This window comes from Antechinus flavipes, chromosome 3, assembly GCF_016432865.1.
Source record: "Antechinus flavipes isolate AdamAnt ecotype Samford, QLD, Australia chromosome 3, AdamAnt_v2, whole genome shotgun sequence".
In the NCBI taxonomy this organism is placed as follows: Eukaryota; Metazoa; Chordata; class Mammalia; order Dasyuromorphia; family Dasyuridae; genus Antechinus; species Antechinus flavipes.
In genome coordinates this window covers 82214045-82237820 of record NC_067400.1, presented here as the reverse complement: position 1 = coordinate 82237820, position 23776 = coordinate 82214045, and the positions used below count along the sequence as shown (strand labels likewise).

Sequence of the window (23776 nt, the reverse complement as noted above, 5' to 3'; positions counted from 1 at the left end):
CCCTTAATTTAATATTTACAGAAAAGTCTTTGTCTCATTCATATTTATCTAATTTTTTTAGCTTAGCCTGACAAATAAAGCCTTTTGTAGGTAAGCAGGTAGCATAAAGGATAGAGTGTTGGACCTAGAATCAGGAAGGTGATAGTTCAAATTATTAACTGTGTGACTTTGGGAAATTATTTGACTTCTGTTTTGCATCAATTTCTTCAAGTGTGAAATGGGGATAATAATACCACCTACCTTTAAGCACTATTGAGAAATCAAATGAGATTATATTTGTTTCTTTTTTAGGATCATAGGATTTTCTTTAAAAATAGTATTTTATTTCTCCAAATACATGTAAAGATAGTTTTCAACATTAATTTTTGTAAAATTTTGTGTTCCAAATTTTTCTTCCCTACTTCCCAAGACAGAGAGTAAACTGATATAGTTTAAATATGTTCAATACTTTTTAAAAAAATCTTTTTATTTTCAAAACATGTATAGATAATTTTCAACATTTACCCTTGTAAAACCTTGTGTTCCAAATTTTTTCTCCCTCCCTTTCTCCCAGTCCCCCTCAGACAGCATGTAATTCAATATATGCTAAACATTTGCAATTCTTCTGTAAATATTTCCACAATTATCATGCTATACAAGAAAAATCAGAACAAAAAGCAAAGAAAATGAGAAGGAAAACAAAAATCAAGCAAACAACAACTAAAAAGGTGAAAATACTATGTTGTGATCCATATTCAGTCTCCACAATCCTCTCTCTGGATGCAAATGGCTCTCTCTATCATAATTCTATTGGAATTGGCCCGAATCAACTCATTGTTGAAAAGAGCCATGTCCATCAGAATTGTTCATTGCATAATCTTATTGTTTGTGTAATCCTTTTAAACATATTTCCATATTTGACCTGTTGTATAAGAAAAATTAGACCGAAAAAAAAAAAAACCTCAAGGAAAAAACAAACAAAAAGGTGAAAACACTATGTTTCAATCCATGTTCAGGATCCCGAGTTCTCTCTGGATTTGATTGGCATTTTCCACCCTGAGTCTGTGGGGATTGCCTTCAGTCACTACATTGTTGAGAAAATCTAAGTCATCATAGCTGATCATCAGATAATCTTGTTACTACATACAATGCTCTCCTGGTTCTGCTCAATTCATTCAGCATCAGTTCATGTAGGTCTTTCCAGACATTTTTTAATAGAACAATAATATTCCATTACTTTCTTTTATGATAATTTGTTCAGCCATTTCCCAACTGGTGGGCATCCACTCAATTCTCAGTTCCTTGCCACTACAAACATTTTTGCACATATGGGCTCTTTTCCTTTTTTTATTAATGAAATTGCATATGTAAAACACTTAGCACTGTACCTGACACATAGTAGGCACTATGTAAATGCTTGTTTCCTTCCTCCTTTGATGCCATTGTTTATTCATAATTTGAAATCATAAAACTACTATGACATGATTGCACCATAACTAAGCATGTGACAAAGGCTGATGACTTTTGAGAAAGAAAATAAATATAAAAAACAAATGGAATTTAAGGAGCAGTGAACTTTTTTCTCTCCTTTAGGAAAACCATTGTATTAAAGCAGGAAACAAAAAATATGTATATAGTATATATAGATTTTTTTTTTACTAGAAATGTTTTCACAATTATGTGAAGTAAAAACTCAAAAGACCAGATAGACCATACTAATTGTGTATTTCATTAAAAATAATGATCTAAATGACTTCTTTTTGTGGAAAGTCAAGTAAATTTTTGCTAGTTAAACTTTTAAATTCTTTGGCATGTTTTTGTTTTCTTCACATGAGAAAACAATGCAGTACAAACACACAACAAGGATTAGAGGATGACATACAGTAAGAAATAAGTACTTCACAAAATGGTATCAACACTACTATACTCTAATACAACAGAAATCTACCATTCTGATAGCAGAAATGAAGAGACCTCAGAAGTCCCTCATGTTAATCAATTTCTGAGATGATAATTTTTGGGGTTTCTTCATTTCTGTCATCAGAATGTCAGATTGCTTTCTTGAATATGAAAGTGGACAGCATTTTGTGTTTAAATTTCATCAATTATTTTTCCAAAATGTTGTATTCTTTCAACAATTACAAAAATACTTCATGTTGGTTCACAAAATTTGACTTCTGCATTGAAGGAAAAATTTCCTTTGATAACACATATAAATCCAAAAAGGGCAAATATATATGTGTGTGTGTGTGTGTGTGTGTGTGTGTGTGTGTGTATGTATATTACTAACTTTTGCAATCTCTTCTGTAATTTTTTTTCCCTCTTTGATGAAGTGTTTCTTACGATGAAAATAGACTATTTTGGTTTTAAATTAACTTCCCAACCATTTGGGAGTTTCTCCATGAAATAGAAGTGGTTTTCTTTCATGTTTCAGTTTAATTATTTTCTTTTTTTTTCTATGTGGTTACATACTGTCTGTAATTTAGGACATAAATTAGGCAAGCTCTCTCATAATCTTAGATCACAAATCACTTTCATCATATCTTTCTCCAGTTAAAAACCTTCAATGCTACTTCATTAGGATTACTCCATAGGTTGTAATTCAAATTTTTGAACCTAGTATTTAAAGCTGTTTATAATTTATCCCCATTGTACCTTTTAACCTTTTCTCCTATTATTACTATTTTATATAATTTTTGGACAGCCTTATCTCCTTATTGTTGTATGTAAAATTTATTTATATTTTCTCTGAACCTTTGCTTCATTCATTCCTTTAGCTTATAGTCTCCTTCCATTTTTTTTTAATTAAAGCTTTTTATTTTCAAAATATATACATGGATAATTTTTGACATTCACCCCTACAAAACTCAATGTTTAAATTTTTTTTGAGTCTTCTATTCCTTCCCCCAAGTGATCAAGTGATCCAATATATGTTCAACGTGTGCAATTCCTCTATACATATTTCTACAAATATCATGCTGTTCCAGAAAAATCAGATCAAAAGGGGAAAAAATGAGAAAGAAAACAAAATGCAAGCAAACAATTGTCCTTCCATTTCTTACATACCCTTCCAAATTCTACCATTTTTAAAAAACATCTAGCTTGAGTTTTGACTTCTCCACTAAGTCTTCTGGGCTTACTCTAAATTATAATGAATAATGCTTTCTCAGGATTCTTGCAATATTTATTGCTATTCAATCATTGTTTCTACAAGTGAGGAGAATTTTATACACATGTCTGGACTTCTGTCCTACGTTTATAACCATTTAACATTAGACCATACCTCTTTTTATAATGTAAATTGTAATGTTTTCTTGCATAACTGGAGACTGACCAACGAATCCAATTCCCATGAGCATGTGTAGATTCCTCATGTGGAAATAGTTAGAGGGCCTGATTCTAGAAGAGTTGCAGTATGTATGATGGAAGAATTTTGGAGAGACTTTGTACCATGTGTAGACATTTTGGAACTGACTCTGATTTGCCAACCAATGTGTTGAGTTGGAGCCTCTTAATTGGCTGTGGTTGCTATGCTGGAAGTGGGATATAGCCTGACCTTTCTATTTTTATGGCTGGCAGCATTCATCTGCTAAAAGACATTATTGTAAAGCCAACATGCGGATCTTTGGTTTTGAATTTGTTTTTTCATAGTAAATGAAGGAAATTGAAGACAATAACAATAGGCATTTTGAAAAAGAGAGTGAGCCACTTGAAGTCCAGAAACCTGGGAGTCAAATCCATGATGGTAGGAGGATGATACTTGTAACTCATTAGAACTTTCTCATTATTATGGCAATTAGAAGCAATAGAGATAGAGATAGAGATAGAGATAGATATAGACAGAGGGCAGAGATGTGAGTTGAATATGAAGGGATAATATCTTTTTTTTTTAATGACTAAATTAAGGAGTGAGAGAGGAATGTACTGGGAGAAAGGGAAAGGGAGAAATGGAATAGTGTACATTATCTGCCATAAAAAAAGATGCAAAAATAACTGTATGGACATGTATACATATATTGTATTTTATTGTATTTAATATATACTTTAATAACATATTTAACATAGTATTGGTCTACTTGTCATCTGAAGGAGGGGGTGGGGGGAAGGAGGGAAAAAATTGAAACCAAAGGTTTTGCAACTGTCAATGCTGAAAAATTACCCATGCATATATCTTATAAATAAAAAGCTATAATAATAATAAAAAAAAAAGATGCAAGAAAAAGCTTTTATGGTGGAAGGGAAGAGAAGGAAGAGAGGGTAAGAAAGTGAACCTTACTTTCATCAGAATTGGCTCAAAAAGGAAATAATATACATACTCAATAGGGGTATAGAAATCTATCTTACCTTGCAGGAAAATAAAAGGGAATGGGATATGGGAAAGGTGATAAAAGAGAGGGCATATTGGGGGAGGGAGTGGTCAACACCAAAACACTTTTGAGGAGGGGCAGGGTAATAGGAGAGAGAAAATAAATGGGGGGAAATACAGCTAGCAATAATAATTGAAAGGTGAATTTTGAAGCAAGTTCTTTGATAAGACCTCATTTCTCAAACATAGAGGGAAATTTATAAAAAATAAAAGCCATGCTCCAATTGATAAATGATCAAAAGATATGATCTGTGCCCAAAGGGTTATAAATTCATGAACATCCTTTGACTTAAAAGTACTACTTGGCATGAATGCCAAAAGAGATTTGAGAAAAAAAAGAAAAAAAAATGACCCATATGTTCATAGCAGCTCTCTTCTTAGGGCAAAAAAAAATTGGAAATTGAGGGAATGTCCATCAGTTGGGGAATGGCTCAATAAACTGTGGTGGGTGTTTATGATGGAATATTATTGTCCTATGGGAAATGATGAGCAGGATGGCTAATTGTGAATGACTTAGGTATTCTCAGAAATACAGTGGTCCAAGACAATTACAAAAGACTCATGATGAAAAGTGCTATTCATAAAGATGGTGGAAAGGAGACATGTCTTTATCTGAGCTCTCCCTGATATCCCTCAAATCAACACCAAATCAAGCCTCTGAACTGGTTTTGGTGTGAAAGAACCCATAAATATTTGGAGTTTTACAAATTTCCAGCAGAAGTTTAATTTGGAAGAACTTCAGAAAAGCTCTGTTTCATCTGGGCACAGAAGGAGGTAGGCTGAGAAGCACAGTCAGCCAAGCACAGACACCTGAGGGTTGGCAATGCAGACCTGGGGTGATGTGTGCCCAGTGTGCTACCTGGAGGGATCTATAGCAGTGTTGGCTTCTCTGTCCTGGTTGCAAGCCAGTAGATTAGCAGATTAGCTGTAAAACATCCAAAGCAAATACAAAAGGCAAATAGTGAGTCCCTAAGCCTCAAAATATTTCAGGACCTGGCCATGGCCACTCAGCACTAGAAGTTAGTAAGCACTGAACCAGGGTAGCCACTATTGCCTATAGAGGAAACTTAGACAATCTACCCTTTACCCTAAAAGCAGGTCTCAACCTTTTTTAAAAAATGAGCAAAAAAAAAAAAAAGGCAAAAAGAACTGTGACCATAGATAGTTTTATGGAGAAAGAGAAGAATAGATTTCAAATCCTGAGGACATAAAAACAGATCATCTCCAGATGAAGCTCCAAAGGGTGATATAAATTGGTCCCCATTTTACAAGGTTCTCTTAGAAGAATTCAAAAAGGATCTTAAAAGAGAGAAGAAAAATGGGGAAAGGAAATAAGGACTTTGCAAGAAAAATGTTATTCACTTCCAAAGAAAGAACTGATGAAATCTGAATACAGATAAAAACATATTATTTTTTGTTCTTTGTATGTATTTATGTGTATGTGTGTTTTTTTCCCTCTGGGTCTGTATCTTCTTTGACAACATGACTAATATTGTAATATATTTAGCATAATTAAACATGTATAACTTATATCAGGTTATTTACTGTCTCAGAGAGGGGGTAAATGAAAGACAGAAAATTTGGAACTCAAATATATTTTTAAATTAACATTTAAATATTTTTAATGTAGAGAAAAATGAAATATTATTATTATTATCTTTTGTTAAACATAATAGAAATACATGTTAAATCCATATATATTTATACAATTATTGCGCTACATAAGAACAGTCAAATCAAAACAGTTAAAAAAAAAAGAAGAAGCAGAAGCAGAATAAAATGCAAGCAAGCAGCAACAAAAAGAGTGAAAATGCTATGTTGTGATCCACACTCAGTTCTTACAGTCCTCTCTCTGGGTGTAGATGGCTTTCTTTATCACTGAATAACTGGAACTGGTTTGAATCATCTCATTGTTGAAAAGAGCCACGTCCATTAGAATTGATCATTATATAATCTTGTTGTTGTTGTGTATAATGATCTCCTGCTTCTGCTCATTTCACTTAACATCAGTTCATGTAGGTCTCTCCAGGCCTGTCTGAAATCATCCTGCTGGTCATTTCTTACAGAACAATAATATTCCATAACATTCACAGACCACAATTTACCCAACCATTCTCCAATTGATGGGCATCCATTCAGTTTCCAATTTCTTGCTACTACAAAAAGGGCTGCCGCAAACATTTTTGCCCACGTGGGTCCCTTTCCCTCCTTTAAGATCTCTTTGGATATAATCCCAGTAGAAAAAACTGCTGGATCAAAGGGTATGCACAGTTTGATAACTTTTTGAATGTAGTTCCAAATTGTTCTCCAGAATGGTTGGATCCATTCATAGTTCCACCAACAATGCATCAGTGTCCCCGTTTTCCCACATCCCCTCCAACATGTTATTATCTTTTCCTGTCATTTTAGCCAATCTGACAGGTATGTAGTGGTATCTCAGAATTGTCTTAATTGCCTGGCAATGAAATATTATTTTTTAAAAGTCAGTCGACAACATTTATTAAACACCTACTATGTGATAGATATTATTCAAATCGAAAATAAAAAGATTTTGTCCTCAAGGAACTTAAATTTTATACAATACTATTTAGTTGCAGGTATGTCCTGGGTGGGTGAGGGATCAGTCCTGGGCTCACTTTTGTCCCCTTTCCATACTCTCTTACTGGAGTCCTTATGGAGTCCTAAGAAGTTTGATATTCATTTGATTGTACATGACTACCAAATCTGTGTGTCCAACACTGATTATTCTTCTGAGCTTCAATTAACACCTTCTTAAATGCTTATTGGTCATTTCAAACTGGATGTCCCACAGATATCTCAAATTCAGCAAACACAAAATTGAGATCTTTCTCCTTCAACACATTTTCCTCCTGAATCCCCTATTTCTGTGGAGGCCAGCATCATCTTTCTAGTAACTTCTAAATTTTGCTTTATCCCTTACTTTCCCTCATGCCATATTGTATATAAATTTGCCAGATCTTGTTAGTTCTACTTTCACAATATCTTTGTTCTACTTCCATTCTTCTTCAGGCTCTCACCACCTCTCCACTAACCTGTTGAAGTGGCTTCTGAGTTGATCTCTCTCTTCTGCAGATCTTTTCCCTTTTCAATACATTATCCACACAGCTGCTAGAGATTTTCCTTTAAAGTAAATCTGATCCCAGTGGTTTCCAGCTGTCTCTGGGATAGACTTTGAACTCCTATAAGACCCTTTACAACCTAGCCATTTTCAATTCCCTTCTAAAGAGATATCTTTTATCAGAGGTTCTTTATTTGGCATCTGTGAATTAAAAAATTGGTTTGATAATTGTATTTCAGTATAATTGGTTTCCTTTGTTGTCCAGTCTATGAATTTCATAGTGTGATTCTAAGAAAGGCTTTCATAGGTTTCAATAGATTTCCAAAATTCTACATGACACAAAAATGGTTGAGAAACCTGTCTTTTACAACAGTGGTGTCAAATTAGAAACAGGGTCACTAATCCATGTGGCATATTGGCTTTATTTTAAAATGTAATATTATCAACTTTGGGGTATTTTTATTTACTTTGTTAAATATCTCTTAATTACATTTTTAATCTATTTGGGTCACACTGAAATATTGTAATCTGTTTGATATCTCTGGATGATCTCTCTTTGATCTTTGCCCAACTCAATACCTTCCTTACCATTTACCTTATATTTATTTTGCATATACTTCTATGTGTGTATTTGGTTTGCCCCACAAAGACTAGCATACCGGGAATCCAGGAGGTGAAATGAGTTATGCAAAAATATCACAGAATAGGCTTGTTCTTTTCTCCATGTTCTTTTCACATATAAAGCAGTTCCACTCAAAAAAGCCAAGTCAGTCCAATGAAGAAACACCCCCCTTCCTACTGGTGCAACTAAATAGTCTTGCAATGATCTATGCTATTTACTCTTTTTGGGGTAGCAAAGAATTAGAAATCGAGAGGATGACTATCTTTTGGGGAATGGCTGAACATATTCTGATATATGAGTGTAATGGAATATTATCATGCTACCAAAAGAAACAGGTGAGATCAGTGTCACAAAAAAATTTAAAGTATCAGTATTGTACCAAAAAGGATCAGCACTGAGAAACAGACATTGAATTTGACAATTAAATAATCATTGATACCTTTTTTCTTTTAATATTTTTTTTCCGTTGACTTGTAAAAACAATTTTAAACCTTTATTTATTTTATTTTATTTTTAAATAATAATAATAGCTTTTTATTTACAAGTTATATGCATGGGTAATTTTACAGCATTGACAACTGCCAAAACTTTTGTTCCAATTTTTCCCCTCCTTTCCCCCATTCCCTCCCCGAGATGGCAGGTTGACCAATACATGTTAAATATATTTAACATTTATTTTTAAAAAATTTTGAATTCAAAATTCTCTCCTTTCTCCTCACCTTTCCCCAGGAATTTCCCTAAGATTGCAGCAATTTGAGGTGGCCTATACATGCAAAATATTTTTTATGTTAATAATGCTGTGACAGAAAACAGATTCCCCCCACCAAAAAAAAAAAAAAAAACCATGAAAAAAATAAAGTAAAAACCAGTATGCTTCCATTTGCCAAAAACAAACAAACAAAAAAACAACAACAAAAAAACCCCCAACATGCTTTTAAGAAATGAGAAGCAGAATACTTTCAGAAGAAATCTGGGAAGATTTAGATGAACCGATGCAAAGTTAAGTTGAATAGAGCCCAGAGACATTGTACCAGCACAGAAATAAAGCTATGAAGATCAACTGGGAAAGACTTACTCATATTAATACAATCAACCAAGATAATTCCAGAGTACTTAGGATGAAAAATGCTATCCATTTCCAGAGAGTGAACTGACTGATGAACTCTGGTTTTGATTGAAATGTACTTTTTTCACTTTGCTTTGTTTTTTATTTTATTTTTACGTCATAGCTAACGTAGAAATGCTTTGCACGACTTCGCATGTATAATTTGAAATGATACTGCTTGCCTTGTGAATGGGGAGGGGAGTGGCCGGAGAGAATTTGGAATTCAGTCCTTAAAAAATTATTAAAATATAATTATTTTTAAATGTGTAATAAAAAAAATTGTGTTCAGCTAGCAGAAATTCATTGTTTTCTTTAGTCAAAAATGACTGATGGATGCCGGCAGAAGGTGGGAAGATGGAACATTTTGTTGCCCGGCCATTCTCCAAGTCTGGGAGCAACTCCTAGCCTCAGTACAGGAGTCCCAGACTGGGGAAGCTCCCAGAGTCACGTGAGGAAAGCTCTACGCGGCAGTGTGGGCTAAGGCGAGGCTTGGGTTGGGAGAGGCGGGGTAATGGAAGGCACCGGAGACACGCCTTCGAGGGGGCGGGGCGCCAAGTTGAGTTCTTCAGATTGTCCTTCTTTTCCCACGACTCCGATTTCGCGTCCAGAGGGGAGGGAAAAGATTTCTTTCTAGAAAGGAACCAATTGATGGGGGGAATGAAAGGGGTGGTCCTGTCCTTGGCTAAGGTAGGCCCCGGAAATGATGTCAACGGCGTTCCCTCTTGCTTCTTTTCCGTCTTCCCCGAGGTTGGCCGATGACATCAGCGCGTAGGACCTCTTCCCCTCCCCCTTTCCCCGAGTTCCGCTGGGGAAACCGAAGAGGTTCTCGTACCTCTACTAGACGAGGAATGCGGCTGTGGTGGAATGCACAACCTCGCCCCCTATAGGTCCCGCCCCCTCTCGGCGGAAGCAGCCTATGAGCGGTCTCGGCCTCGGGAAGCGTCCTTCTGTGTGGCGGTAGACCTTTCCCTGGGAAGCGCGCCGGTGGTTCCAACCCAGCTGGGGCAGCTGCGCGCCCGGCCCCGCCCCGCCCCGTGGCCCCGCCCCGTGGCCCCGCCTCCCTCCTCCCTCCGCCTCTGCCGCCTCCCCCACTCTCCTGCCGAGCTGCTGCTGGGGCTGACACTCGGGGTTTTGGGCCGCTGGCCGGCCGGCGTATGTGGGAGCAGTTGGGACTACGTCTTGGAGGCTCGGGGGGCGGCTCTGGCCCCTCGGACCCCAATGTGAGTGCCGAGATGGGGAGCCGGGGCGGAGGAGGAGCAGGGGCGGGTCTCTGGGTGTTGTGAAGGACTGGGAGAGGGGCGGGGGGGAGAACCGAGGGGTAAAGGGGGGAGAATCTAGGGGGCGTGGGGGAGGGGCACCCCCAGTTTGGGGGAGTTCCTTGTCCGCGGGAGCTGGCGGCTCAGCGAGCCCCTGATGACTGCCCTGAAGTTTGAGCCACTTTTGCAGTGATCTGGTGGGAGGATGAAATTTAAGGACACCCCCGTAATACCCCCCCCCCCTTTAAAAAAAAAAAAAAAGACTTCCCACGTTTTCCCTGGAGATTCACCTGCGCTGGGCCAGGTGTGCGCTCCCTGGCCGCCCCCTGGGGTGGGCTCCGAAGCCGGGAGGCACCTGGTGGAGAAAGTCACTTTCACTCCCTGGGGTGGATTGTTCCACTATGTAAATTGTCCCCACCCAACCCAACCGCAAACATCGTCCCAGAAAATTAAAAAAAAAGTGGGTTAGGAAACTCGAGGATTTTATGCCCTTAGGTGATTTTCATATAAATATTAATGTTTTCTAATCATTGAGGTGTCAAGGGTGTGGAAATAAAATTTTTGCTTTTGACTTCTTAAGCTATGCCTTTGGTGCCAATTTATTCAGTGTCAATTATGTGCTGTTCACTGGATGAAAAGAAATGGGGAAAACGTCCCCAAACCAGTCCCTTCTCTCTCGGACTTTACATTCTAACGGGAGAGAGACCTCTTGCAAACTATGTACAAACTAGATCTGTGCAGAATACATTGGAGAGAATCTGAGGAGGAAGACACTAACAGTAAGAGAGATTCACCAAGGCTTCTTGTAGGAAAAGTCTGGTAGATTTCTATCTTGGGTTTTATGGCGCCTTAAATTTTTGTGTCGTCTGGGACATTTTGTGGTGTTTTTATGCAACAGCCAGGTTCTATGGAATTTAATCAGTGGATTTTAAAAGTTTAGTGTTCACAGGTGAATCATCAAAAATCCTATTGCAGATTTTCAGTAGATCAGGATAAAAAGTACAGCCTCTTTCTCTAAAGGAACCTTTCGGATTTTTTTTTTTTTTCTTTTATAGATTTATTCAGTTGGAGTGACATTGATGAAGAGATGTTGGAGTAGGTGTAAATATCAAACTTGTTGATTTACCAGAAGACAGAGCCCATTTGTTTGGATTTGTTATTTTTTTCCCCTACTAATTTTTCTCAGTGTTAAAGCTGGGGAAACTTGGAAAATAAAAGGAACATGTGATGGTTTTGAATATATCTTTTGAGGAAAAAAGTAAAGTGGCCAAGATAAAGCAGGAATGGCATCCAGAGAGAGGCTTTTTGAACTTTGGATGCTTTATTGTAACAAGGTAACTACTTTTCACTTTATTTATAAATGTAAAAATATTTTGTGGTAGAATTTTGTGATTGACTTGCTCATTGCTATAATTCATGGAAATTAGTGTTTATTCATAGTGATGATCAATTGTTTAAAAACTTTTTCGTGCATTCAAATTTTTTCCCCATTTCTTTGGTTTGTACAATTTTAATTATTCTTAAATATTACAAACTGATTCTAAACAGTCAAGTAAATGCAGAGATTAAAAAAAAAGTTATTTCATTTTTATTTGTTTTTTTCCTTCTTCCATCGTGGGAGTAGGGTGGATAAATATATATGTGTGTAGATAAAATTTTTATTCTTTATTCTGTCCATATAAAATCACGAAAACTTTTTTCCTTCTCATATGTTTCTTAGTTTCTGAAATGTCAATTTCTTTAAAAAAAAAAAAAAAAAAACCAATTGTGCAGAGATGAGATGTTATTTTTTAAAAATCAAAACATAAATGTTATGAAGTTGGCAAAGGACACAAAACAAAATATTCTTGGAAACTGAGTTTACTGTTCTTGAAGGAAGGTTAGTCTGATGATAAGAAGTTCTCTGGGTCTGGGTCTAGAGTTGGGAGTTTTGAGGTCATCTATTCAGCTTCCTTATGCTACAAGAGAGGTAACTGAGTTCCATAGGAGTTAAGTGACCTGCCCAAGGTCATGTAGGTTGTAAATGATTGAGTTTAGGGTCAAATTCAGGTCCACATTTTTGTGATTTTTACCAGTTTTGTCATAGAAAACACAAATTAAATCTATGTATGTATTTATGGGAATTTATGGGAAATATAAATGCATATTTGGGATAGAGAATCACTATATTAATCTGACACTTTATTTAGGGGATTTAGTCTTTTATTATGATTACATTGTTTCCTTGACAAGATCAGTAAGGAATTTTTCAAAATTATGACCTCCCAATCCATATAAAATATGATTTTATTTACATACAACTTTATAGTATAACATTCAGATAAATTCAGGAGGGCGAAATATGTTGTATAAAGTAGGACACATCTATACAGTAATTTTTTTTTTCTTTTTCTTTTGACTGTTTCCTATAGCAGTGTTATAGAAGTGTTTGAATTAAATATTCAGCCTCTTAAGTATTATAGTTAAAACATTAAGCTCTATGAAAGAAAGTGAAGTTTCCACCTTTCAGATTGGGTTAAGGTCATAAGGAAGTTCATTAGTTGAGTAACAAAAGGATATTCTTATGTTTTAAAAATATCTTTTAAACAAAATGTTTTTGTTCTGTATTTATGTTTTAGTGGATCAAAACACACGATATTGTTGAAAATGAGCTTGAAATTAATGGTTTTTTAAAACCAGCTTCATTTTTATATTTGAAATAAATTAAATTTCACCACCAGATCTGCTCCTCTTAAGCTTTTTGACTAACTCAAGTCAGTTAATCTATATATATCTTAGTTGCTTTACTTCTCAAATAGTTAATAAGACCTATTTTTCATTGAAAAGTTTTGAAGATATAAGTAGATAAATAACATTTGCCATAGAAAATACTTACATTAAAACTATATATGTAACATATAACACTATATATTTTGCTATATTTTTGTACAAAGGTACCGTTTGCTTTTATATAAATACATTATATACTTGCCCAGCTATCTATACACTCTTTTACAGATGAAAATTCACTAGAAGCAGTGAAAATTGTATTTATATTGTCTTTAAAAAAAGCTAATGGCTTAATAGTTTTCATTTTAGACTAGTGAATCACAGATTTTAAATTCCTAACAAAGTTTTTGTTTGTTTTGGAGCTCAGTGTTGATCCATTTCCTGCTATTGCCCTTTGCTCTATGAACTCTGGAGTAAGACTGAAAATGGATGCTTTTGCTTCTAGTTGTGAATAGACTTAGATCTCAAAATTTTAAAAAATCAATAGTTTTGTTTTATGTAGAAAATATAATTGGGAATTACTTTATCCAAATGAAAAAGACTACTACCTCCTTCCTATAAAGAGAAAAGAAACATTTCTTGCTATGGTAAATAAAGACTAGTTGTCGCATGCTTGAGGTATTTAGAAGAATAAGGATGAATAATGAATGATGATTCTTTATTGAACAAATATTTATTAAGTATATAATTGTGTATGACATGCTGTTCTAGATAGTTTTGAATTAAACTCATTAATAGTTTTGTGAATTAAGAGGTTTAAGGGAAATGAACAATTTAATAATTTTTCTAAATAGGAGAAGGAAAATAAATAACCTTATAACAATGGCAACTAACTTCATGGTCATTTCTAGCAACTAGATGAGATAAAATTAGAAATGAATGTTTTATAAGCCTTGATTCTTGATTTATAGTAAGGCAACTTCTAAATAATGTTATCTAAAAAGTATTCACATTTGTCACTGGTCTTTTAAAAATATTTCCTTCAATTTCATTATAAAAGAAAAATTCCTTTAGGTCTTGGAAGGGTTTTTCAGTCTGGGATAGTGCTCTGTTTAAAATTTATTCACTTACACAGCTTAGAATTTCTGGGAGATTGTTTTTTTTCTGAGTGTGTAAAAGACTTATGTTCCTAGGATCAGAGTAGGTAGTGCTAGAAGGAGGAAGAGAGGGACTGAAAAGGAAGATTAGAGGTCACAAAATAAATTTTACCTACTTCACAATTTTGGCTAAGATGACTCCTGGCTGACTATATTTGGGATGATGTATCCAAACATCATCATCTGGTACTCCTGAAAGACTCTATTTGAGAACACTAGCATTTTAATATATTTCATTATTAAGAGGATCTCATGGGAGTACATAGGATCACACAGGATAAAACTTGGATGGATTAGAATCTATTTCAGTGGAAGAGGTTCTGACATAAGATCACAGAGCTATTGAAGTACAGTCACTACAAAGGAGAACAGTTGTATGATTGATATTCATTTAGCAAACCTTTGTGAATATTAAGCCTACACAATGTGTAGTGTACACTATTTCCTCTCTTTACTTCCCTTTTCCTCCTGGAAATTTTCTCCTTCCTTTTATTATACTGTTTTAAGGTTCTTGATTTGTCTTTCTCTTCCATTTTAGTTTCCTTTTGTGGCTTACAAGTGTGAGCATCTTGTGCTCACAGTGTGAACATCTTTCAGGATTCTGTATTGAATTCTGTCCTTTATCCAGATTCTGTCACCTAGTGATTATCAGCTTTTTGCAGATAATGCTTAGTTCTAAATAATAAACTCTAATCTCTTTTAGATTTCAGTCTTGTAGTTCCAACCATTCATTGGCCATTTCCATTTGGATGTCCCAGAAATATTTCAAATTCAGTATGTCCCAAATGGAACTTATTATATTTCTTTTTAAACTCATCTTTGACAAAAACTTCCCTCTCTGTCCTTCAATTTTCATAACCAATACATTGTCAAGTCTTAATAATTTTACCTTCATAATATTCTGTGTCCCCTAGCTGCCCAACAAAATTATGTGTGTAGGGTGAGGGGTGGGGAAATACTTGACTGGGCTTCTCAAAGTGTATGTTTAAATTTGACTATACATCCTAATAGTTGTGTGACTTTGCATTAAATCAGACTAGCTTCTCAATTTGTAATATAAAAATGATAAGAAGCAGACAATAATAATAATACCTGCCCTCAGGGTTGTTAAAAAGAACAAATGATAGAATTAATATGAAAATGCATTAAACATTCTACACATTATAATGGATTTAAATGAATGTTATTATAGTGTCAGCCAAATTAATGTTACTTCACTAGAATACTGTTGCCAGGGTTCTAGGGACTTAGGTTCTGAATTAGATGTTTGCATTTGGTTTTCTGTTACCTTTAATTGTTAAAGATGTTATGAAATTCATTGCTTTTAGAATGAAGATTAACTTCCCATGATGTTGAAGTAGTTAAACTGGTTCATCAGCTACTTAAATCTGCAGCCTACCTAGTGGACTTTGACTTTTCCGGAAGCTAACTTAATATTTTTGATAACCACACAATTAATTTTAGGGGGAATTAAATCCAAATCTGATTCAAACAACATTAACAACTTAGGGATGCTTGGGTTGACAGTCTTTTAAGGTTCAAAGAATTTATTTAACCATATGTCTTTTGCTGTTGCTGTCAGAGGTAGAATACTGGGGATGGAGAGACCATTGAATGTATTAACTTATGGTCCAAATTTTATTATTAACTTCAATGCAAAATGATATCTTCTTAAAGTACAGTTTTGTATTTTAACAAATAACAATCAGAAGAAATATCCTTCATGTGTACTTTTGGATATAATAATTCTATGTTAAAATAGTTTAAGGAAAGTTTCCATATCCCACCATAAAGTAGATGGGAAGCTCAAAGCTAACCAAATGCTCATGTTATTTTTTTTTAAACTTGAGAATTCCCATTCTAAAATACTTAAAGACCTTAAAATTTTTATTTCTCAAAGATTGGTCTTTAAGGATAAAATGGGAAGAGTGCTCTGGACTCAGGCTAAACTGTCCTATCTAAATTTGTGTATTTGAACCAAACTGAAATGTAAGGTTTTTCAAAGCAAACAACCCATCTGCCCCTGATAAGATCATGTTGTTAGGTTTGTAGATAAACATGTAATTTAGCCAGCATATACTTTTTTCCTAACATTAAACATTTGAATTAAACTAGAAGAGGCATATATTAACATTTTTTTTCTGATAGCATGCAGTGAATTTGTAGGTTTTCTTGTACAATTTTAATTTGTTAATAGGGTTGTCATTCAAAAATGGAAATGGATAACATTTCCAGTGTGTGAAATTTGTTTTCCTGATAAAAATAAACACTAACTAATAAAATTAATACTAATTTAAGAAAAAGTAAGTCATTAAAAATTTCATTTTGTATTTAATTAGGGTAATTTAAAGGATGAAATTAAAATTTTCCATCTTAATCCTTTAGAAAATGATTTATAGTGGTAATATTTTTCATTTTTAAGTTAGTTTTTCATTTAATATTTAACATAAGCAATCCTAAAACTTTACATTTGGTTAGAATTTCATCAGTATAGGGAAATCTTAGTGTTGAAACTCTATCTGGAACACTGAGAGAGTTAGTGATCTGTCCACCATTGCACAACTAGTTTGTACCAGAAGTAGTAGCTTTAAAACCAATTTGTCACTTTCAGAACATGCTCCTGTTCTCCATGCCATATAATGCTTCTTGGCCCTATTTAATAGTATTTCATAAATGTGGCTTCCCATTCACTTTATGGTAGGATATGGAATAAAATTAAAAGATGCTTCATTATGATATAGAGGTGACTATAGATTTTTGAAAGCCAAGAAAGCAGAATATGAGCTCTGCCAAATACCACCATGCTGGAAGGAAGAGCTTTGACCATAGACATAGTAGAGGCTTGGTGTATGAATTATCTTAGGATTGGCTTAAGTTTTAAGGGGTTCATGAGCAAATAGCTTGAAGTGTGATAAATTTGTTAAGATGTAAAAAGAGATGAGACATGTTTCAATGGAAAGAGTGTTATTAATAATTATAGATTCTAGAAGTATTGGGTACCTATTTCACAAAGTCTCAGTATGGTTTAAGATTCCAGTTCTGGGTGTATAATATCTGTTAATAAATGCATGCTGGAAAAATTCCAAGGTCCATGAATTTATTTGTTTAAAAATGTTTTGATAGCTACATTTCAGTACAATTGGTTTCTTTTGGATTCTGTACATTTTATTTTGTATATTTAAATTTTCAATTAACAATAATTGCTCCTTAGATAAACCTCATTGACTATGATACTACCTTTGCGCAAAGCTATTTTGTATATTTAAAGACTTTATTTTGAGGATTCCACAAGATTCAAGGCTGCCAAAGGTATTATGATGGCAAATAAAGGTTAACCTCTGTCTTACAGAGAATTTATTTCATTTCAACAAGTATTTGAGTGCAAATATTCACTGATTTGGCATTTGCTTAATACTTTACCTTAGTAAACTTATTTTCTTTTTTTCCCTTTCTTTTGTATGTGTGTGCACACATACACATGCATGTGCAAACTTTTAAACATTAATTTTAGTGGCTAAGAAAAGTTTAGAGATACATCGCACCAGTAGCCATAAGAAACTTTAAACTTATTTTCAAAAGGAGCTTATTCATTTGTCATGAAAACAGGCATGTTTATATACATACTTTCCATTTGTATATGTTGCTAGCAGAGAGCAAAGCTTCTCAGGTCATCTAGGCATTTTACTTGATAGACAAAATGTAGTTCTCTCTTTGAAGCCTCCTGATGTTACTTAATTTTCCATTTCTTATCACTTAAAATAGTAACTCTTTTATCAGTTTATTGCAAACTGAATCTTTTACTTAGACTAAATTAGAATAATTGTTTTATTGATTGATAGCTTAAACTCTTGTTAAAGGCTCTAGGCTTTGGAGCCTCAACTAGCCCAGATTCTATACAAAATCTTTTTTTTATTTTTTTTATTTTATTTTTTTTATTTTAATAGCCTTTTATATACAGGTATTATGTATGGGTAACTTTACAGCATTGTAAATTGCCAGACCTCTTGTTCCAATTTTTCCCCTCCTTCCCCCCACCCCCACCCCCAGATGGCAGGATGACCAATAGATGTTAAATATATTAAAGTATAAATTAGATACACAATAAGTATACATGACCAAACCGTTATTTTGCTGTACAAAAAGAATCGGACTCTGAAATATTGTACAATTAGCTTGTGAAGGAAATCAAAAATGCAGGTGTAGCCCAGATTGAGTCCTCTTGAGTTCTTACCTTGCTATTGTCTGAGACTTCTGTTTAGCAAGTTTTTTTCTGATCTCATTCTTAGACTGCTTTTGAAGTTTTTTTTCAGAATTACTTGCTTCTCATATATCCATTTTTCCTCATGAAAGAAAAAAAAACAGGACATCTTCCCTCCCCTCCAAAAACTATGTTGTTTTTCCAGAGCAAAAACAACCTTCCCTCCAGGTGATCTTTTGCTTTATTCTTTTTAGTTTTCCCTACTGCCAGGTTTTTCCTAAAGAAGCTGCTCCCATAATTTACATATAATATTCTTATGTTACCCTGGCATTTAGCAATGACTTTGAAATCGTGGTCCTAAAAATTCATAAACAAGTCTTCAAAAACCATTAATGTATTAAGATATTAAATTCTTCTTGTATATACAAAAGCATTTCTCAAATTACTGACAAATTGTAAGTGGCCAGTACATTAATTCAGTGAAACATTTATTAGGCATCTTCTATATATTAAGGGAAAATCATTTGGTAATATGTAAGCATATGTTGATAGTATTGAATTTGATAGTATTGAATTTTCTACAAGTCATGGTTCATAGTTTGAAAGAATTCAATGAGATTCTCTTATAGTCGTAAAAGAATTTATTGATGCCTAAGGAGAGATGGATCAAATCCTGAGAGAAGTTGGCAATTAGAGAAAGTTTGGGAGAACTTTATATACTAACATTTGGGACTTTAGCTAGTTGGCTAACAGCCTACAAGTGGAGAGCAAGGTACAAATAAGGGAGGAGTCAGGTTGTCTTTTTATTCAGGTAAGGAGACAGGATGTCTTTTAGCAAGGTATTGTTATTTAGGGAAGGAGACAGGTAGGAAGTAGGGATGTAGTTTTTATAAAAAGACAAATAAGAAGTCCTGATGGAGCTTTGATAGGAGGCAAAGAAGGAGCAACAGATAAGAGGTTGTATTGCTCCATATTCCTTAGCTAAGTTATAAGGTTTTGAATCCATCCTGGACTCTGACCCATTAGTAGGATAACATTTTACATAGGAACTGTGGAAATTCAGAGTAAGAAGGAATGTGAACATTTTATAGATATCACAGTCTTTAATTCAGAACATTAGCTATCTGGTACTACTAGTGATCTGAAAAAGGCATGTATTATTTGCAAATGAGTTCACAAATCTAGGCTAGTTAGTAAGATATACTTATTAATGTAATTAGGAAATGAGATACATAAATCCTAGAAGCAGTAAAATTTAGTAATACAATGATTGATAGATCAGAAATGCCATTTACTAAGATGAGCATTCAAAAAATGCTGGGAAAATTGTGGAGATCACTTGGGGAGAAATTAGGCTTAGGCTCCCATCTCATACCATAAACCACAATAAGCTCAATATGGGTACATAGCATAAATATAAAAGATTATATAATAAATTAGTGAGAGGAAGGATATAGACGATGAGGATGGGGACAGCAACAATATGTTTCATTAACTATGGATAGGAGGAAAATTGTTAACCATAGAAGAAATAAAGATGATCACTAGAGAAAACACTGGACAGTTTTAATAACAATTGAAATTTTTGAATAAACAAAATCAATGCAGTTAGAATGTATATAATTTTATTTATTTTTAAAAATGCTTCCCAATTACATGTGAAAACATTGTTAACATTCATTTTTCAGAATTTTGAATTCTAAATTCTTTCCCCTCCTCCTGCCTCTTCCCCACCCCTTGAGAAGGCAAGCAGTATGATATTAATAAAACATATGAAGTCATGCAAAACATATTTCCATATTAGCCATGTTCCAAAAGAAAACAAACACAAAAAAACCAAGAATAATAAAGAAAGTTTATTGTATTTTTGCTAAATATCTCAATTGCATTTTTATCTGATGAGGGAGAAGATTAGGAGAGAGAAAGCTCACCCTGTAATGTTGCAGAGTTTGACACAATAAAGAAGTTTAAAAAGTATACTTTAATCTGCACTTAAAAGTTCATCAATTCTCTCTTGAGATAGATAGCATTTTTCATCATAGGTGCTTTGGGATTGTCTTGGACCATGTCTTGATCAGTAGCTAATTCTTTCACATTTAACTATTATTATAGTACAACTGTTACAGTTGTACAGTGTTCTCCTGATACTGTGTATCAGTTCACATAAATCTTCCCAGGTTTTTCTGAAATCAATGTAATTGGAATTAGAAGGGAAATACTGAATTGGGTTATTTATAGGGAATTGACACAAAAACATAATGTTCTGCACATTGTAATATAATAATTTTGTAAAAGCTTTTTTTCATTCATTCACATACTCAGTGGTCCTCAAAGTGTAGTCCAAAGAATTGTTGGGGTCTCTGAAACCCTTTCAGAAGGTCTACAAATTCAAAATTATTTTTTATTTCTAATTTAATAAATAGCTATAAATATAACCCATGTGAACAAAAACTCTTTGAACACATCCTCGATAGTTTTTTTTTAAACAACATGAAGATACTGAGAACAAAAGTTTAAGAACCACTGATATACATATTATGAAAACTGTTCCCATCTGTTGAGAAGTCAAGACATATAATATCCATTCTACATATGAAACAGTGCAAAACTTTTCTGTGTTAGCCCTATTTCAGAAGATAAAAGCCCTCGCTGCCTCAAAGAAAAAAGAAAAAGTAAAAAAACTATTTTTCAGTTTTTAGTTTGAGTCCATCAGTCTCTAGCTGTATGTATGTAGCATTTTTCATCATTTTTCATCAAGTTCTTTGGAGTTGTGGTAGGTCATTGTGTTGTTCAGAGTTAGTGTTTCACAGTTCACATATTGCTGTTACTTTTTATAATGTTTTATTTTTTTGTTTAATTCTTACTTTATTTTGTATCAGTTTATGACTTGTAGGTTTTTTTTTCTGAAATGATTCCCTTCAATTTAAAAAAAAGATTTATTTTCAGTTCCAAATTCTCAGCCTTACTTTTTACCTTCTCCCCACTCCTGAGAAGGCAAGAAATATGATACCCATTATGCACATGAGGTCGTGCAAAACATCGCATTTTAGCCAGGTTGCAGGAAAAAAAGAAGAAAAAGAAACAAGGAAAAATAAAGTGAAAAAAAGTATTTGCTTTAATCTGCATTTTGAGTTCATCAGTCTTCTCTGGAGGTGGATAACATTTTTCAACCTGACCCCTTTGGAATTGTCCTTGATCACTGTATTTATTGATCAGAGTAGCTGAGTCTTTCACAGCTTATTGCTGTATTACTGTGTACAGTGTTTCCCCTAGTTCTGTTCCGTTTACATCAGCTAACATAAATTTGCCTGAATACATTCTCTTTGCCATCTCTTACAGAACAATAACAATAGTACATCATATACAAGCAGTTTCCTGCTTTTCTTCTAATTCAGGTTGTAGTATATGCACATGTGTGAACCCAAACCCTTTTTAATTTTATGAAATCAAAATGATTCATTTTATTTCCTGTGAACTTTTCTATCTGTCCATCTTTCCTTATCCATAAATTTGAGAGGTAATTTTAAACTTGCTCCCCTAACTTCCTGTATTATCCTTAGAGAATTTTATCTTCTACTTTCACTGCTCTATTTTACTTCCTTCAAAGGACTGTTTCAGAAATATAAATCTAGCTGAGACCTGTTGAAAACTGATCTCATGAGTTCAAATCCTGGCTTTGTTGTTTATTACCTCTATGACCTTGGCAAGTTATTTATTCTTTCTAGGCTTCAGGTTCTTTATATGTAAAAGGAGGGAGTTGATTTTTACAGCTCTAATTCTATTATCCTATGGACTTGGGTTTTTTTCATCTTTATCCATCAACAAAGTTTTGTCTCAATTCTGTTACTTTCTTTGCTCTCTTTATTTACCTTTTTAAAAGGTGACATGTTTTCTAGTAATAAAATTATCTTTTGAAATCTTTGTGTCTTATAGTTTAGCCTGCATAAATCTATGTTTATGAATCCCTATTTTCTTTGTGCATGACTTCTGTGACAGTGAACCTTAAAAGGCTATACAAATAGGAAATTATTATTAACACTTTGAAATACTCTACCTTTACTATACTTAGAAATGGTTAGCTATATCCTTGATTTTGTCATCGCCCACTAGTGTTCCATTTTCTTGTTTAAAACATTGAAATTCCGTTATTTGGTCATACTATTTCCTCTGTCCAGCTTTCTTTAAGCCTTGTAACCCTTAACTGTATTCTTCATCCTCACTTGATCTTCATTCCATTTTTTCCACCCCCAGTTTTTTCTCAGGCCCCTGTTCTGTGTACATCCTCATCCCTTTCCTATCTTGACTTCTTGATGAACTAGCTCACTCATCTTCCTTTCTTCCTGAATATTCTCTTTTCTCTTATCTGGTAACCATTCTTTTTTGGTCTGCTGGATTTTCATTTTTGTCATGTTACTAAGTCTCAATATTCCTCAAAGCCCTATCATGACCACTCTTATGTTTTCACTTTGTATTCACTTTGTATTTGTTAGTGTTCCCATTACATCCCATGGATTCAAGTGTCATCTCTATAAAGGTGATTTCCAGATCTAAATATATACTTTTCATTTCTCTTCTGGGCCTCACTTCCACATCATCAACTTTTTATTGGGCATGTCCCCTTGTACCTCAAATACAAAATTTCTAAAACAAAACTTTATCCTTTCTTCTACTCCCCAAGCTGCTCCTCTTTCATACTTCCTTGTTTCTATCAAAGGCATGTTGGTATAAACAGCAACCAACTTCCTAATCACCTAAGCTCAAAAGCTGTATTATTCTCAAAGCTGTATTATTCTGATGCCAAATATTGTCATTTCTAGCTATATCTTATCAAATCTATCTATATATTATCTCTAATATGTCTCCTTTCCACACATACAGTTATCACTCTAATTCAGACCTTCATCACCTTTCTTCTGGATGATTGTAATAGCTTCCTAAGTGGTCTCCCTATCTCTCATTTCTCCCAACTCCATCCTCCACTCAGTTACCAATGTGATTTTTCTAAACCATGGGTCTGATAATATTTCTCCTCCTCTTCCTATGAACTTCACTGGTTCCTTATTATCTCTAGGATCAATTGTAAACATTTCTGTTTGTTATTTAAAGATCTTTATAACCTGAGTTCTTCCTACTTTTCTTTTTATCTTATACTTATTTCAACTCCATGCACTTTGGCTACATTGCCCTATTTGAAGTAATCTCAAGCACAACACTCCCCTATCTCATCTCTGTGCCTTTTTTTTTTTTTTTTTGGCTGTTCTCTATGATTAGATTGGTCTCTTTCTTCACCTTTATCTCTTAGTTT

General features: G+C 34.2%; 1 protein-coding gene across 1 annotated transcript in view; it reads left to right on the top strand.

Moving 5' to 3' along the window:
• The first annotated feature begins 10276 nt into the window (after positions 1-10276).
• NBEAL1 (neurobeachin like 1) overlaps positions 10277-23776 on the top strand; it is a 199154-nt gene continuing 185654 nt past the window's right edge. The window contains exons 1-2 of the mRNA XM_051983755.1: positions 10277-10371; positions 11463-11741. Coding sequence (XP_051839715.1) covers positions 11691-11741 — 51 coding nt within the window. The 5' untranslated portion in view covers positions 10277-10371; positions 11463-11690. The remainder of the gene's footprint in view (positions 10372-11462; positions 11742-23776) is intronic.